Genomic DNA, 16,079 nt, shown 5'->3' on the forward strand with positions numbered 1-16,079 from the left:
GAATGCAACGGAAAATGGTATATCGTCGAGAAGCTAACACACAATTTCCATTCTCTTTGCAGAATATGTAGCAACTCGAGTATCCGGAAGCAACTCATAATAGTCGTGATATGATGTGGTTCACCACTCACCGAAAGAGTAGATACCAATAAAAATAGGCACAAACAATTCATGGAAATGAAGTCGTGAACAAAAACTTGAGACCTTGGTTCTATTTTCACCCAACAATTGGGTGAAATTTGAGTGGACAAGCCGTGGAAAAAGTAGTAGCGTGAATGCCTTTTGTGAAGCTATGAAATTAGGTTGTGAGGCAAAGGATTATCAGTTCTTATGGAGGTTCCGTAAGAGTAGAAATAGCCAGAGCAGACTATAGAAGTTCTCTAAATATATATACACATGTAAATAAACTTGTGGAGGTAGCCTACTGTCTATCTCTGAAAAAACTATATGATCTACATGGTTTTCTTATGTATAAGAAATGGAATTAATGTATGTAAATATTAGCAAGTATAAAATTCTTGTTTTCTCCGTAAAATAGTGATAGATGTTCTAATATGTATATAGATTACAAATGCACACTGAATTCACGATCTAAACACTCACTAGAAGAGTGTCATGATGGTGTTGAAAGTTTTACCTCCATCATAATCCCAAATTTGAAGCTAGTCTTTCCATTTATCAACAGTATGACATTTCTCGGTTCTTGCTAGTCTATGTTTGAACTAACTATAATCGAAACACATAAATTTTAATAAATTTGGATGTGTTTAAACTAAACATAACCATCACATTTAACAAACTCCAAACTCTTGTTATTATAATTAACCAAACGTTCAATGTGCTAGTAAGACAAGGTACCTGAAGTAAGTCATCTCTTTCAACCAAAATCTACCAATTCATTGCACTACTCTAAAATAACAAATTAAGATTTTGACCTTGCCGCTATTGAACATAACATAACTAGCTCAACATAACCCACTAATCATGTCGTGTTCGTCCATTTTCCCCGGCTAACCGCCACGTTCACATTCACAAAAATCAAGAGCTCTTCTTCGTTATTTAGCCGCTAATATTACTGGAGTTGAGCGATTGCCAGAGATGTGACGACGACGGAAGCACAAAGAGACTGTCGGAGCTGAGCATTTGCCGAAAATTGTAGTTCTGCAAGAATTTCATATAATGAAAACAAAACTTAACTCTCTGCATTAGCCGTTATGCAAACGATGTTAATTATAATTATGAATAAACTAGGGAACAGAAAAATATAAAAATATTCATCATATATAAACTACGGGAAATCACCACTCCTACGTGATCTGCTAAGGTAAGACAAATAAACTTTCCCCTACTTTTAGAACCCTTCTCACCTGGTAATGCACAAATGGGTGATGCTAGAGAACAATCATGCATTACTGGAAATAAATTTTGGAATATTTTGTAAGAGAGATCGAGACGTGAAAGATATAGTAGTGGTGACCGGTGATTAAAAATTTCAGCTTAAACCTTCAACAAAATTCCAACCAAAATTCTGAAATTTCCATGCCCAGCAATGCTTAACATTCTATACATATAATTGGTGACTAAAATTTCAGCTCAAATTAAACAACTAAATTCCAATCAAAAATTCATATCGTACCCGATTTCGGAGATGGAGAAGATGGACTGGAGGAGCAATCACGTTCAATGCGGATTCGTCGATGAAACAAGCAACGTGAAAATCAGTCGGAATCCCGCTTCGTTTTTACCGCCCTAATTTCAAAACTTTCGCCTCTCTTCTACTCCGGTTTCAATTTCTAAGTGGGTAGTAAATGGGGTTTGAATTTCTGAATGGGTCAGTAAATGGTTTAAGATTTCTGCCAACATCTTAGCTGTCCAATGCCTTTTAATCTGAGCCGTACACGTCACTTTGTAAGTCTCCTTTGTCAAGCTACTTTGAACAAGTAGCATTATTGGAAAAAAAATTCTCTTTGTCATTAGAAGAAAGAAGAAATGGGTTGTTTTAGGGCAGTGGAAAGCGTGTTTCGGTATTGCCAAAAAGAGCTATGCTACAATGACAAAGGAGGTTTGCAAAGTTAAGTTACAAAATCAAATCTACACCAGTCATTTGAAAAATAGATTTTTAAATCATTTGAAATCAATGATCCAAATTTTGCCAACACACTTTGGCACTCCACTTTTGTACACTAATTTTGTAGGAGTAGAACTATTCTGCCAAAAAATGGTAAAAAGCTGAAAAACGTTGTTGAATATTTGTAGGTAACGACCGTCCATAACAAGGAAGTTTTATAAAGAGAAGGGTATGAGTGTGTAGAGAGAATGGAAAAGGTAAAAGATTGAGACCCTTAAGTTTCAGTCTGAAAGTGTATTGCAATTTACCAATCAAGTTGGAGGATACAATTCCTTCACCATTAAACAAGGAGCAAAATGAAAATACATATGCACGTGTAATGATTTTTAAGCCATGTTTGGGGCAGCTTAAAAATCCGATAAAATTTTAAGTCATACTCAATGAGACTTTCAATTATTATCTATTTTTTTTAATTATGTGTCTTATCAACTTTTATCAAAATTTATTAAAAATCTGTACAATGAGAAAATGGAATTTATGATGAACTAGTCAAAAGAATCTGAAATAGAGTTGTCTAAATTTTGCACTCAGTATTGTCTCGACGCGATCTTCTCCCACATTCTACGAATCACTTCTCTCTGTGGATGTGTAATATCGTTTGCCACGAAAATGTTTACAGCATTCTCAAGCTCAACCCAACTACAAGCAGGTTCCTTCTTCACCCACTTTCGTTCATAATCTTCCTCACTTTTGCAGCGTCACTCCATTTACCAACAGAGGCATAGATGTTAGAGAGCAACACATGGGGACCTGAATCATAGGGGTCAAGTTCAAATACACGCTCTGCAACATAAGCACCCAACTCCATATTCTTGTGCATCCTATAAGCTCCAAGAAGCACTTTCCAAAAGGCTGCAGTGGGTTCACAGCAAATTCAAATTATCAAAAAAGAAGATGAGAAACTCATTAGTGGTAGAAGCCTGAAGGTCAAAAGAGAAGAAAATATTGCAAATGGACGGAGGCGGACGGACGACAATCAACGACTCCGCGTTTGGCAGACCCAGAAGGCAGAAGTGGCTGCCGAGAATTCTCCAATGAAAGTATAATACATTTGTGCCTCAATAGCCTTTGTGTTAGATTGTTAGGGTTGGGTATTTCATACTTGGGCTGAAATATAATTGCTAACGGGCGAGACATTTTGAGCCAAACAAATTAAGTAATTAACATAGAAAAAATCAAAAAATTATGGAAAGCCCAATTATTATTAATTTATCATTTTTTTCTAACGGTTAATTGATTCGATTAGGGGCTATGGCGTAAGGACCATGTTGTGTGTTACACAATGGTGTACATACGGCTTTACACCCCCCTCACATGGAGGGGGCCCACACGTAATAAAATATTCATGGGCCCCCTCCATGTGAGGGGGGTGTAAAGCCGTGTGTACACCACGAGGTGTACACACAGCATTTTCCATGGCGTAAATACCATACCCGCTCCGCCCCGAACTAGTTCATTAAAATCAAATGTCATATCCGCTCCATTGTACTGTCGGTTCGATTTTTTTGTCCCATTCGGTTCGATTAACCGCAATTTTCAATTTTGACAGTTCAAATTGCCGTCCCTACATTTTCTTCAGCCCTAAAGACTTTTAAATCCATATACCACACCCAAACATACCTGGGGTTCTACAACCAGCTTCGACTCTCCAATCACATGGCCTCATTGGTGGCAGAAATAGGTCTCGAGGTTTCGAGCCAATAACTTTCACATGGTACATTCGACTTTTCAATCATCGACGCATCCTTCACGGCGAGTTTCTAGCCAATAATTTGATTGGAAAAAATTAGAAACTCCCTTCTTTTGTACCAAAGAAACTTGAGACCGACTTGGTCTAACAAAGACGTCTGATTCCAATTTACAGGACGACTGCATTTCCCGACACGCTTCAAATCCATCACCAATTGATATTTTCTTGAATTGCAACAATTAATGTTAAAAACCAACTAATGCTGTGGATTTATATATAATGAACAGGCCTTTACTTGTAAAGATTAAATTGCATTAGTTAATTAACCGAAGATTGATTATGTGATTTATTCAAGAAATGCTATATATATGAGACAACTGATTCATATGAATTTCTAATTTATTTGGGTTTTCTAATAATTTTAATAAACTTCAATCAATTAATGCAATTAGTACTTTCCTTATAATGGTAGAAATTTACATACCCTAATAAAATAGTAGTTGAAACATAGCAAAAACTAAAAATAAAAAATATCTCCAATAATAGAGAGCATAATATATTTAGTCGTCGGATTTGCCAAGGAAAGAATGGTCGAGTTGGGTCTACTATTACTTAGCAAACGAGTTCTAATGATTCTTATAGTATTATTACGATAGATTTTTATAGTAAAATTGTGGAATATCAATTGTTAAAGAAAGAACAAATTGATAATATATAATTATCATCAAACGTAGAAATTAGCAAATCAAAGCCTGTGTACTATATTGACCTCGAAACATATTCGTTTCCTTATAGCAAGTGCTTGAGATTTTTGTTAAGCATCTATCTCTTAGAATACAATAAAAAAATCTGTAAAAACTGAGCATCGAGTTTCTATACCGATTGACTACTAATTAATTATCAATTATTTCAGTTTTTCCTTTAATTTGATTTTGTTCATGTATGTTACTTGCTGTATAGTGTGAATGTCAAACATCAAGATTACTTTACCAAAAGTTTAATATTTTGCTAGAGGAATATCAATTCTAACTATCCATGTATAATGTTGATCCACGTATCTACGTGCATGAGATGCCACTTAATTTAAATGTCGAGTCGGAGTTAGTGTGCAATATTGAAGATGACTAAAATGTTATTATATTGTTCAATCTTATTCAATATTTTGTAATGAGCATGTCTTAAAACTTTATACACTATCCTTATCTATCAACGTTAACAATGTGTAATGTAATACTGTTTTTATTTATCACATGAAAATCATCTTTGATTCTTTGTAATTGTCGTACACTATTTCCACTCTGTCCCTGTAATCATCACTTGTAAAGTTAACGCAATTATTATCATTCTCATAATTTTGATAAAACGGAGACAACAATTGATTATCCTTGCTATCACATGCATTAAATTTGATTGCATTGACATTGTATTCTTCATTGCCAGTTGCCACTGTATATTTTGCATATTGCATTGATCTGAAGAAGTCAAAAATGACAATTAGAAGAGTGAAATAACGGTCAAAAATTGATTTTTTTGGAGTGAAAATTTGCTGCCAAACGAAAGCAAAATCAAATTTTTTGCAACTAATTTATGAGATTTTTAACGTGCTAAACCTCTGACACAAATGAATTAAATTTGCAGGGCCGTAACAAACGAAACTGGATGTAGGTAGCGGGACACAATTATAAATGAATATCTCACGTGTCAAATAACTCAAGTTTTTAGATGAATCAATTCGACACTATCTTCGCATATTCATACATACAACGAAAATAATAGAAAATTACAACATTTCGTATCACAGGCTTGCATTATCTCAGAATGAGATCAGAATTCAATGATATATAGAGTACATCAACACTTCATAGAGTCATAATATGATATGAACTGTGTACCCTAATTGCAATTCAACACAAAAAGTGCACTTCCATGACTTACTAATTCCATAGACAATAAATCTTTTACAACTCCAAAGTCTTTCCCACTCCATTCTTCTCTGCATTTGCATGAAGCAGAATTTAATTTTCGACCAGGCAGTGCCTTGTCCAAATCTCTTATCTTTGCAGATACCAGGGTCTTCCCGGGATTCAAATTAAAAAAAGCAACATATACTTCTCCTGAATAAGAAAGAAAACAATTTAAATAAAAGATTAAAATAGAGCGTCAAAAAAATTAAATACATGTAAAAATCGCCGTGTCAAGAATCAACCTGTCATCCTTGTATATTAACATATAAAAGATAATCCCCTGAATTCCACTTCGTAGTTGGAGAAGAATAGTCCTTTAGTTTTGATGTTTGTTTAGAATTTATAGAGTATTAAGAGAGTCGCTGAATCAGATTTATGAACTTCAATCTCTATTTTCTTGATCCATTCTCATGATTAAAATCTACGACCCAAAAAAGTTTCGATTTGGAAAAATGTAAAAGGAATTTAAGTTCGAAAATTTAAACCTCTTCTTCCCTTTGCAATCCATGCGCGAGCTCCATTAGGAGAATTGGCTGCATGAAAGTAAACTAAATAGCAACTAGAGGAAAAAAATTAGAAAAACAATGTAATCTCTAAATTAAAGATAATGTACAAGAAGTGTCACCTTTGACTCTATTTATGGATGCACACAAACCAGAATAGCTATTTGTTAGGGTTCCGTTACTGTTCAACTCCCACATCTGTTCAGATCCAATGAATTATTTGTTAAAGTTCAAGCTCAATAATCATCGAGAAAACAGCTCCACGTCTATAAATGCAGGTTTGGTATGTGGTACTAGAAAGGCTCGTATTACTAGATAGACTCGACAGTGTAATACAAACCATAAGTGAAAAGTAAAGAATAATAAAAGAAAGGGCAGCAGGAATCCCATTAATGGAGTTTTCGATGGATATTTCAATAATTACTAGTGTCCTCAAACACAAATTTAGTTTTCCAATTTTAAGAAAGATTCAGAAGCACTTCTTACAGTTTAGGGTAGCCTAGTACATTCCTCCAGATAAGTAAACATACTCTTCCCGGTAAAATCAAGTGTAATAACTTTTGGAAAGTAACAAAGAACTCTTATCAAGAATTAAATTTTGCAACATCCAAGTTATGAATGAGAAATAGGTATGAAACCTCATACAAATATACCTGGTTGGCCTCCCGTCTGCAGGGTGAAAACGAACCCCTTTTAAACTCTTTGGAAGTAAGCTTCTTATGCGGAGAAGCACCAAGGCAGAACTCCGTCCTCTCTGTCGCAAACAAACGGACTTTTCCATCATATAAGTGGTTATATGTCAACTCTTCATCTCTGCATCAGCATGTCAATAATAAAATAAATCAACAAAACTGATGATACTATGCTCATAATAATCTAAGAGAAAAGATTATGTGAATGAGAAGCTTTTATTACGATTCCAAAAGATGATGTTTCTTGTATAGGCAAAAAGGCACTTGAAGTTCACTTAATTTCTCTTTCCAACAGACTTGTTCAAGATCATCGTCAACAGTTCTAGCCAACCAACCTCTTGCATTGTCATCTTTGCAGCTTGTAAGACCCAACGCATGGAAATCTGTGATACCCTTACTCATCTGATTTCTCGATAGGCTGGTCCAGGTATGTCGGCTTAAGCTACTAGTAATATAAGGAAACTGCAAATTAAAAGATGGATTCAGAGATGAATCCTAACTAGGTCTCATAATAAGTTGAGCTAAGGTCAAAACATGCCTCTGCATTGTTAGTGCTAAAGGAGTTTATCTCTAATAGAGTTGGGTTCGTGATGAGTTTGAATGTGATCTCATCGAGACGTCTCATATCTCCTCCAAACATCAGAGGAGACTTGGCCATTGACCATAAAGTTATCTGTCAAAAGAATTTCACACGGTCATTGCATGACCTTTGACCTTGCAAGTTCTTGAATGAGAAATTGGCAGAAGTTATAGAAAAATACCTGAGTTCTTTGCTCGTCTAGATTAAGATTACATTTTCTATGAGGGCCTTCATTTGAACCTGTCAACAAATAAGGTGTTCATTAATCGAAATGCAGATAATGAGTTTAAGGGAACAAAATAGTTTTCAAATGTAATCAGTAGTAGTATTTTCCTTCTTGGACACCTGAAAGAAAATTGGACTTTATGTTTTTACCTGGGTCAGTAAGCCATCCAAACGGAAGCATATCTAAGTCAGGCCATGACTTGCCTCTCAGGCCCTTTGCTCCAATCATATTAGCAGCAGCAAAGTCCCTAATCCAGACACAGAGAGAAAGCAAAATGACACAATAACAAGTAAATGGAAAGATAAGTAATAGACTAGACCATGAAAATGGCATGAATCAGAATTTCAGTAAAAAATAATATACCGGGCAACATCAAAATGAGTGGAAACATCTTTCCATGAATCCCAATCATCCCCTGTAACCCTATACATGTTCACAAGACCATTTACATCCCTTGCCATGGCTGGTGATGCACTAGAGCCAGGAGACAGTGAATACAGGATTGGGCGGTTGAGTTGTGTCAAGACCTGCATGATTTTCTCTGAAGATTCTGAACTTGCTAGTAATTCTTTAATAAAAAATGTTTATGCTCTTAATCTTCTTTATATTTCCTCACGAGTTTTTAGTGAGGAAAAAAAAGGGAGAATAAATGTATGCAGCATATATACATACCTCAGAAACATAACTTATCTCGGCTAGATCTAAATCATCACCAAATACACAGTCATTTTTCACTGTTAAGAAGCAGAAGTACTTCAGAAATTAGCAATAGCCAAAAAAAACATATTTGAGCTTCTATAAAAACAAACCTAGAGGCAAGGTGGAGAACAAAAATGGGTTACAGGCCGAAACCAAGAAACGGACAAAGAACTTAAATTATACTATTTCTTTGAATTGAAAAAATCTCTCTTTGCTAGTAGATTTGTAAAATTACCAAAATCAACACCCCAGTCGGCATATTGTTTATATAGGGACCTCAAGAATGCTTTTCCAGCTCCCGATTTGGTATCCACACTCATGAAACCATTTTTCATCCATGCACAAGCCCTCTCCTTGATTCCTACATCTTTTGCACGCCACTCCCGTCTCGATTCTTTATAAGCACTGCCCTGAGTATTCATTAGAGTCAACAAGTGAAGAAATGGGGCAGAGGCTACACACTTATGACATGTTTGATAAGGAGGACTGCGCAATAATAAACTAAACTAGAGTAGAAAAGCTAATATTGTCTATTGTATTGTTCAATAAAGTCCAGTATTGAACCCCAAACAAGCCTTTCAAGTTTTTTGTCTATGAGCATCCTCAAGTGTATACATTTGAGGATTCTATACTTTAGATCTCCTCAAAGAATACAAGTCATTTAACAAAGATAAACTCATTTAAATTTTTTCATCGACCATTAGTTTCATTACCGTAGTAATGTCAAGGATTGGCGTGTTTGCATTGAATGCCTGTGTACTGATACCTCTCATAACATGAATACCGAATTTCAAACCCATGTCATGAACTTTCTTAGCCACTTCAGTGAAGCCTTTCCCACCCCTGGAGGAAGGCCATCTCTCTGGGTCGGGAATCATTCTTCCCCATTCATCGATCACATCAAATCCAAGAGAATCAACATAAGCACCTTTTACTTTCCTCCTATACCAAAGATAATCCACCACTACATACTGCATAGAATCGCATGGTCAGGAAAAAAAATAAAAATAAACAAGAAAATCAGCTAGCCATTACACACAGTAACTTGTTTATACTTCTATTATCAATCAAGAAAACACTTAACATTTTCTTTAAATATGCAAAAACAACCATTTTATACCCAATTGATTGTGTCTAAAAGCTATTATTTTCAAGAAATAGTTAAGGACCTCATAGCCATGGGCATGCAATCTCCGAGAAACAAGCTCAGCATTTTGAAGAAATTCTTCTTCTGAAACTGTCCAGCAAAAGGAATCATAAGAATTCCAACCTCTGGGTGGTGAGCTAGCAAGCTCTGTTAGACCTCGAAATCGGGTTCCTGAAATTACCCTAACAAAAAAGCACCAACCCAAACATCATTTTCTTTTTCAAATTCAATCTTTCTAGACATAATTGGGGCTTTTTTTTTTCTTTCTTGCAGCTATTAAAACAAATTAAATCAAAATTCATTAAATCGCTCAACAGAAGTGGCAAGCAATTGAATTATCATCTTCTTACTGATCAGATATTCCATTATATATATTGCTTTCAGAAAAAAAAAAACAATAAATCGAATTGGGTTTCCAACAAGAACCAATCATCAAGAAGAAGAATAAAAAAAAAGGGATTCACTCAAAATAAATAACTTGAAGAACTGGATTTTCCTCAAAGATCACAAAAATACAAAATAAAGAAGATTTAAAGGGGAAAAAAATTAAAAAATCAACACTTAAAATTTTGAAATTACACTAATCCAAATTAAACCGACAGAATTACGGATACAAGCTAAAAGTGATAAAAGATGAAAAAGTACCTTCGAAGCAGAAAAGTGAAGCAAAAACAGATAATAAAACAAGACCTCATTGTCGAAATCACTGCTTTCAGAAATTGAAGAAAGAGATTACGACATAAAAAGTAGCAGTCACTGCAGTTGATGCTGGATCCTTGTATCTTGTTATTGACTATGCATGCTCAATGTCAATGACGTGGATGTATATTAGAGGGGATGTAAATTTGAGGTGCAAGAGCCTCCCATGACCCATTCATCGTGTAAAATTGATATTTTAAAATCATTTTTGCATTTTTATTTATATTTTGATTGATCTAAAATCAAAATATATTTCAGTAAAAGTACTAAAGTCAAATTTTTTGTCTTTTATGGATAAAAAAAATTTGTAAATTTACATCTTTTATATCTTCTATTAAAAAAATGTAATTTCCATTTTCTTCGCACCTTTTCATTATAGAAGTTTTCGATCACTTTGAAAATTTAAATCACAATTTAAATATATTTTGCACCACTATTGGATATGATCTAATATGCTATTTTTAGTTTCAAACCACTTGTTTATACTTTATACATTTAGGACGTCATCAAACTTAATGTTTCCAAATTTTCATTTGCACATTCATATCCCCAACCTTTTTAACATTAAGCATGCAATATCTGCATGACGAAAAACATCTATTTTGATGTTAATCGCACGACACACATAGGATGGCTCAATGAAATGCTAAAATTGTCCAAAAAAAAAAAATATATCAACTTATGGCCCCAATTTGACAAAATATTTTGAGATTATAAGTTATTGGATTTCATGAAATATGCAGTCATAAAGTGAATATAAATTGCGCGTTCAATAAAATATGTTGTGATAGTGAAGTTCCACCAACTTAAACACGATAGAGAAAAACTCTAAAAACAAGAGTCTATTGTACTTCAAATAGGCAACGTTTGACTTTTGGAAAAAAAGAAATCGTTTTTGAAAAATTTTGCCATTTCCACCAAACATTGAGGGCTTGTTACCAAGAAATTTTATATACAACTAGGTTTTTCGTCTGTATGAGAATTCCACTCACATAATGATATCCTGAAGGAATTTATCTTTATATATTTGCAATTAAAATTGGGAATAGAAATCAAACTGATATAAGAAAGTGATTTTTTTTAGCCCATTTATATATTTCACGTAGACTCTTTAGCCGCATAACGACTCCACTCATTTATATGTGAGTGGTGACTAAAGAAAAAGAAATTTGTGTCACATATAATACAATTTATTCTTGTTGAATATTTGATAGTGAAAGGGTTGTTATGAAATGGACAAACAAATAAGACAGTTTAATCCACATGAGTGTGATTAAACCCAATAATATAAGGAAATATTTATAGAATATGAATCACAAAGAAAACAGGAAAAAAAGAAGAAGAAAATCCGAGGCAAGTGAAATGTCACTCTTTACTTAAGACAATATTGTTTCATAATGGTGCTCACAGATTATGGCACTTGTCTCATAAGGTATAATAAATACAACTTGTGATGGAAGCACTTCAAACCATAAGTTCCAACGAATTTTTTGACAGAACTTCCCTCTCTACAAGGAAGATAGTTTGGATGATTTTGCAAAAGACTCAACGCAATTCTTAATGCCAAAGTGATATGGAATGTATTATGGACGTCAAAATGATGCTATTTATAAAAGATGAAGGGTTGTGGTTGAAGTGTTGCGTATTAAATCTCGCAACCTTATAAACAGAAGCATCACTTGCTATTGCTAGCATATTGATGACCTCTCGCATGAGTGCCAGTGTCAAAATATGTACAAAAACTTTTTGCCTGCCTGTCTCTACCCCGTTGCATGAGCGACAGGCGAGCAACGAAGTGAGACAATTTTTCAGGCCAGTTTTTTCTATTTTCTTCCAACTTTGCACCGTAGTTTCTTATTCATCCAGAATTAGTTTTGAGATTCCAAATATATCAAAACGATCTACTCAACAAACAAAATAAGTTAACATATTTACATTTGTAATTTGACTATTGGATCAAGTCCAAATATTTGGTCAAAATTAATACGAAAATTACTTTTTCAATTTTTATACATAACCAAATTCTCAATTTTGAAACCACAAGTCTTATCCATTGTATTTTGGTAGACAAGTGCTTTAATCCGTGAGGATTGTTGTGGGACAATATTGTCTCAAGGAAAGAATGACATTTCACTTGCCTCGGATTTCCTCCTCCTTCCTCATTTCCTGTTTTCTTTGTGGTTCATATACTATAAATATTTTCTTATATTATTGTATTTAATCACACACTTGTTGATTAAACTCTGTTTTAATTATTTGTGCATTTCATAACAACCCTTTCACTATCAAATTATCCAACAATTCTCACTGTTGGGTTTACCAGAATTAATTCTGTTTTATCACACAAATCTTAACTACATAACATGGTGAGATTTTAAGGACACAATTCCTAGATGTCCATGCCCGGATACTGTTCAGTCTGTTTTGTTATTTTTAATTTTTTCTACTATTTCCACAAAACGGCGCAGTACGGCCTCAATTTTCATCTTTTATGAAAGTTCCATTAGAAATTGATTTCAATTTGACGATGTTTTTTTATTTTTATTATTATTTTTAATTTTCGTGCTATTATATTTTAGTTTTATTGATTGTGTTAACAGAGTTAACTTTCTATGTTTTATGTATTAACTTTAGGAAAAATAATTTATTCTTTAATTTTTTTTTGTTTTTCAGTTCATCCTGCCAATGGGAATTTATAAGTATGTTGATTGATGATTGAAACAATTACCTAGAATACCAAGAATCACACAAATAGGAGCTTGATTAGGTAGATTATCACATCAATCTTATTCTTCGTCTTCTTTGAATGCGATTAATTAGGAGGAGGAACCTGGACTTCTGCTTATAAATATTGCTTTTCATTAATTAATTAATTAATTATTAATTTATTTATCTACCAATAGGACAAAGAAAACCTAGACTTTTGAAAGTGAACCCCCATTTGTTTCCCATTCTTTCATTATTAAAATGAAAAATATGATCGTTATCTATTACATCAAGTCACCAAATTTGAATTTTTATCTCTTATGTGAAATCCGTAACGACTATATTTTTCACTCATTCTTCAAAAAATGGAAAATAAATGAGATCTGAATAATGTTATTTGCAATCACTCACAATTGCAACCGTCCTACATGACCTGTGTGGTAATTAATAATTTGATATATAAGGTATAAAAAACTATTACATTAATACATCAAACCGATGTAGAATGCTATGTAAAACGACTATCACAGTGACCGACTATGAATAACATTACTCTTTGAAATTACTACTGATAGTTAATTAATTGTTACCTGCCACGAGAAAAGGACAACTAGGCTAAGTTAATCATGCTAACCAACATAACCAATGTCAAATAGTCCAGATAAAAGTTACAATAGATACAATTATTTCAACTTCGGAGGCCACAAAGTAATACAATAAACAATGTACAGGATGTTTGTGCAGGTAGAGTTTTTGAATAGACAGCCTTAAAATCAGCTAAAAATCTTTCTACAAGTTAAGAACTTATTTCAAATTTCGAAGTCAAAAATGATTATTAAAAACAATCAAAATTTGACCTTAAGAAAGGAGAATATGTTAATTAATCAATTGTCCAACTGATCACCACGCCTAATTGAATGTCCCTCCTACAATTATATAGGCTCCCACAGTAATAACATATTTTGGTTCGAGCATTTGCTCATATAATCCTACTAAAGAGGGTGCCACTTTCATTGTTACTGTTCCAACTGTTAAAACTAAATCCAATATAGCTTCAGGCAAAATAGCCTCAAATTGCTACCAAACACGTTTGATAAAGCAAATTGGACATACAGCATAATAAACATGGCATTTGTACCGTGTAATCATAATTTATACAATAGATTAAGCATAAACCCATACAAAATTGCAGTGTTTCATCTTGTTGGGGATCACATCTTTGGACCCTAAAGGGCTTACCCACCTCCAAGCCTCAGTAACATACACTCACATTTCATTGACCTCTCTCTCTCTCTGCACTGAATTTCCAAGATAGCATCAACAGTGCATTATGGTATTGCTCAAACTTTAAGTCATGTTTGGTTGGAGAGTATCAAAGAAGTTAAAATTTTGTTCATTATACTGTTGATCACTTCATACCAAACATGCACTAAGAGTTAAAGCAAAATTAAATTTGACAAATTTCTTGATGCACGTGGGCACATTTGTTCGAGGAAATGCTTTCAACGAATATCCTATGGTCTGTGCTACACTACGAGTACTAACACGATCAGGCTCTACACATGCAGGGTGTCAAAGGGTTCTCCCAAATGTCATAGTTGGGGAAAGTTTCTTCAGGTAATCCAGTTCGAGTCTGGTGAGTAACAACGATGTCTTCCACAAAGGTGGCCCAGCCCATGTACGGATCACCTAAAGATTTCGACATAAGACCCTTGTCAGGTTTTATGGATTTAAGGTGATGACCCATGTACCTACGAAATCCAATTATCAATTTAGCAAAATTTCCTCCGTGAGTCATCACAAAGACATCAGACTTCAAACAGACCAAGAAGTCTAGAGCCGCCAAGCTCGTCACATGCTTCCTGAATCCATCTAACTCTAACTTGGTTGCCAGTTCCTCCTTTGTAACCTGTCACCAATACTCGATGAAAAGAGTTGACTACAATATGCTTCCAATTCAAAAATGCTTCTACTCTATTCATATTACATATAGAAAAGTTGGATCGAATCACTTCAAAACAGGAACAATTCGTCAATAGTGCCACTATTTGTAATTTTGTGTCTCGCATGTAGAATGAAAAGAATAAAAATAAACTTGAAGAAGCTATTGGCATTTTGATCCTATAATAAGATAAGCTGTTAAACAGGAATAGGGAAAATAACTTACAAGATTGGGGAACATGTTCCGGAGTGGTGCCATGCGGTTCTGTCCACCATAAACCTGCCCAGAAGCAACATAAATAGGAGTTTCTTTAGGATAGCCCATAGCTCGAAGCATCACAGCCACTTCACCAGGCTCGAGCGGGCACCGCCCTTCCTTCCGCTTCTGCAGAGCTAGTGCCCAAAGATGGGAACCATCCTTCAAGATAATGTGCCAGAAAGAGGATAAATGTATTAGTTTTGCTATTTCATTTTATATGGCACAAATTTCGACCATAATATTGGTTACCTTGAACCGCCGAGGCCATTCCTTTTGTCTGTATAAAGCCATTACAGCTTTCTCCATCCTTGTCCCCACAAAATCACAAAATGATAGGCCCACCATACCTTTCTCAAACCTTAAATGAAGAGCCCTGACACATTTGGTAGGAAAAATATTATTGAAAACTCCTCGTGGAAAAGGAAATGGAAATTGTTGAACAAAAATTAACTTCAGCAAAACTACCCAAGACAGATCCAAAGTCACTCACATGAAAGGATTTGAACTGCCAGTTCGGTTTCTCATCCTTGATACAAGAGAATCAGCCATCTGCTCAATCTCAGGAAGAAACTTAAGAGCATGATAGTTTACCCTACACCTTAGCTTGTTGATTTCAGGAGGAACATTATCATACCTGATGAACAAGAAGAGTCACAGCAGTAGTAAACTAATAAAGAATTTTAGATAAAGCTAATGAAGGTCATAAAAAGAATTATACTGTTTAAAACTACTTACCCCAGTCGATCAACAAAAGGTTTCAAGGACATTATCTTCTTCTCCTTGACTCGAGGCAAAACATTGTCAATGTAGAACTGAGCAGGAGCATATTTCGGAATGTTCTTGAC

General features: G+C 34.4%; 2 protein-coding genes and 2 long non-coding RNA genes across 5 annotated transcripts in view; 1 reads left to right on the forward strand and 3 right to left on the reverse strand.

Moving 5' to 3' along the window:
* The window catches only part of LOC111396165, a 4,109-nt gene extending 3,572 nt beyond the window's left edge, over nt 1–537 (forward strand). Inside the window, exon 2 of the long non-coding RNA XR_002702953.1 lies at nt 63–537. This is a non-coding gene — a long non-coding RNA (uncharacterized LOC111396165). The remainder of the gene's footprint in view (nt 1–62) is intronic.
* Nucleotides 538–790: 253 nt separating this feature from the next.
* LOC111396166 lies at nt 791–1,980 on the reverse strand. Its single transcript, XR_002702954.1, has 2 exons — nt 1,637–1,980; nt 791–1,161 (listed from the first exon to the last, which is right to left on the reverse strand). It is a non-coding gene; the product is annotated as an uncharacterized LOC111396166 (long non-coding RNA).
* A 3,561-nt stretch (nt 1,981–5,541) lies between these two features.
* Nucleotides 5,542–10,465, reverse strand: LOC111396167. 2 transcript variants are annotated; one of them, XM_023022500.1, is made up of 14 exons: nt 10,275–10,465; nt 9,652–9,811; nt 9,196–9,453; nt 8,718–8,892; nt 8,456–8,517; nt 8,147–8,310; nt 7,933–8,030; nt 7,739–7,797; nt 7,516–7,650; nt 7,201–7,439; nt 6,939–7,098; nt 6,408–6,483; nt 6,268–6,330; nt 5,542–5,932 (listed from the first exon to the last, which is right to left on the reverse strand). In XM_023022500.1, the coding sequence occupies exons 1-14, from the start codon at nt 10,322–10,324 to the stop codon at nt 5,712–5,714; spliced, it is 1,920 nt and encodes a 639-aa protein (XP_022878268.1). In that variant the 5' UTR covers nt 10,325–10,465; the 3' UTR covers nt 5,542–5,711. The 2 variants fall into 2 exon arrangements, with proteins under 2 accessions (XP_022878268.1, XP_022878269.1); XM_023022501.1 differs by having other exon boundaries at nt 6,268–6,315; nt 10,275–10,464.
* A 3,622-nt stretch (nt 10,466–14,087) lies between these two features.
* The window catches only part of LOC111395271 (protein PECTIC ARABINOGALACTAN SYNTHESIS-RELATED-like), a 7,535-nt gene continuing 5,543 nt past the window's right edge, over nt 14,088–16,079 (reverse strand). The window contains exons 8-12 of the mRNA XM_023021256.1: nt 15,970–16,073; nt 15,725–15,868; nt 15,484–15,607; nt 15,202–15,393; nt 14,088–14,943 (exon numbers count right to left, since the gene is read on the reverse strand). Coding sequence (XP_022877024.1) covers nt 14,584–14,943; nt 15,202–15,393; nt 15,484–15,607; nt 15,725–15,868; nt 15,970–16,073 — 924 coding nt within the window. The 3' untranslated portion in view covers nt 14,088–14,583. The remainder of the gene's footprint in view (nt 14,944–15,201; nt 15,394–15,483; nt 15,608–15,724; nt 15,869–15,969; nt 16,074–16,079) is intronic.

Source organism: Olea europaea, chromosome 6 (assembly GCF_002742605.1).
Source record: "Olea europaea var. sylvestris chromosome 6, O_europaea_v1, whole genome shotgun sequence".
NCBI lineage: Eukaryota > Viridiplantae > Streptophyta > Magnoliopsida > Lamiales > Oleaceae > Olea > Olea europaea.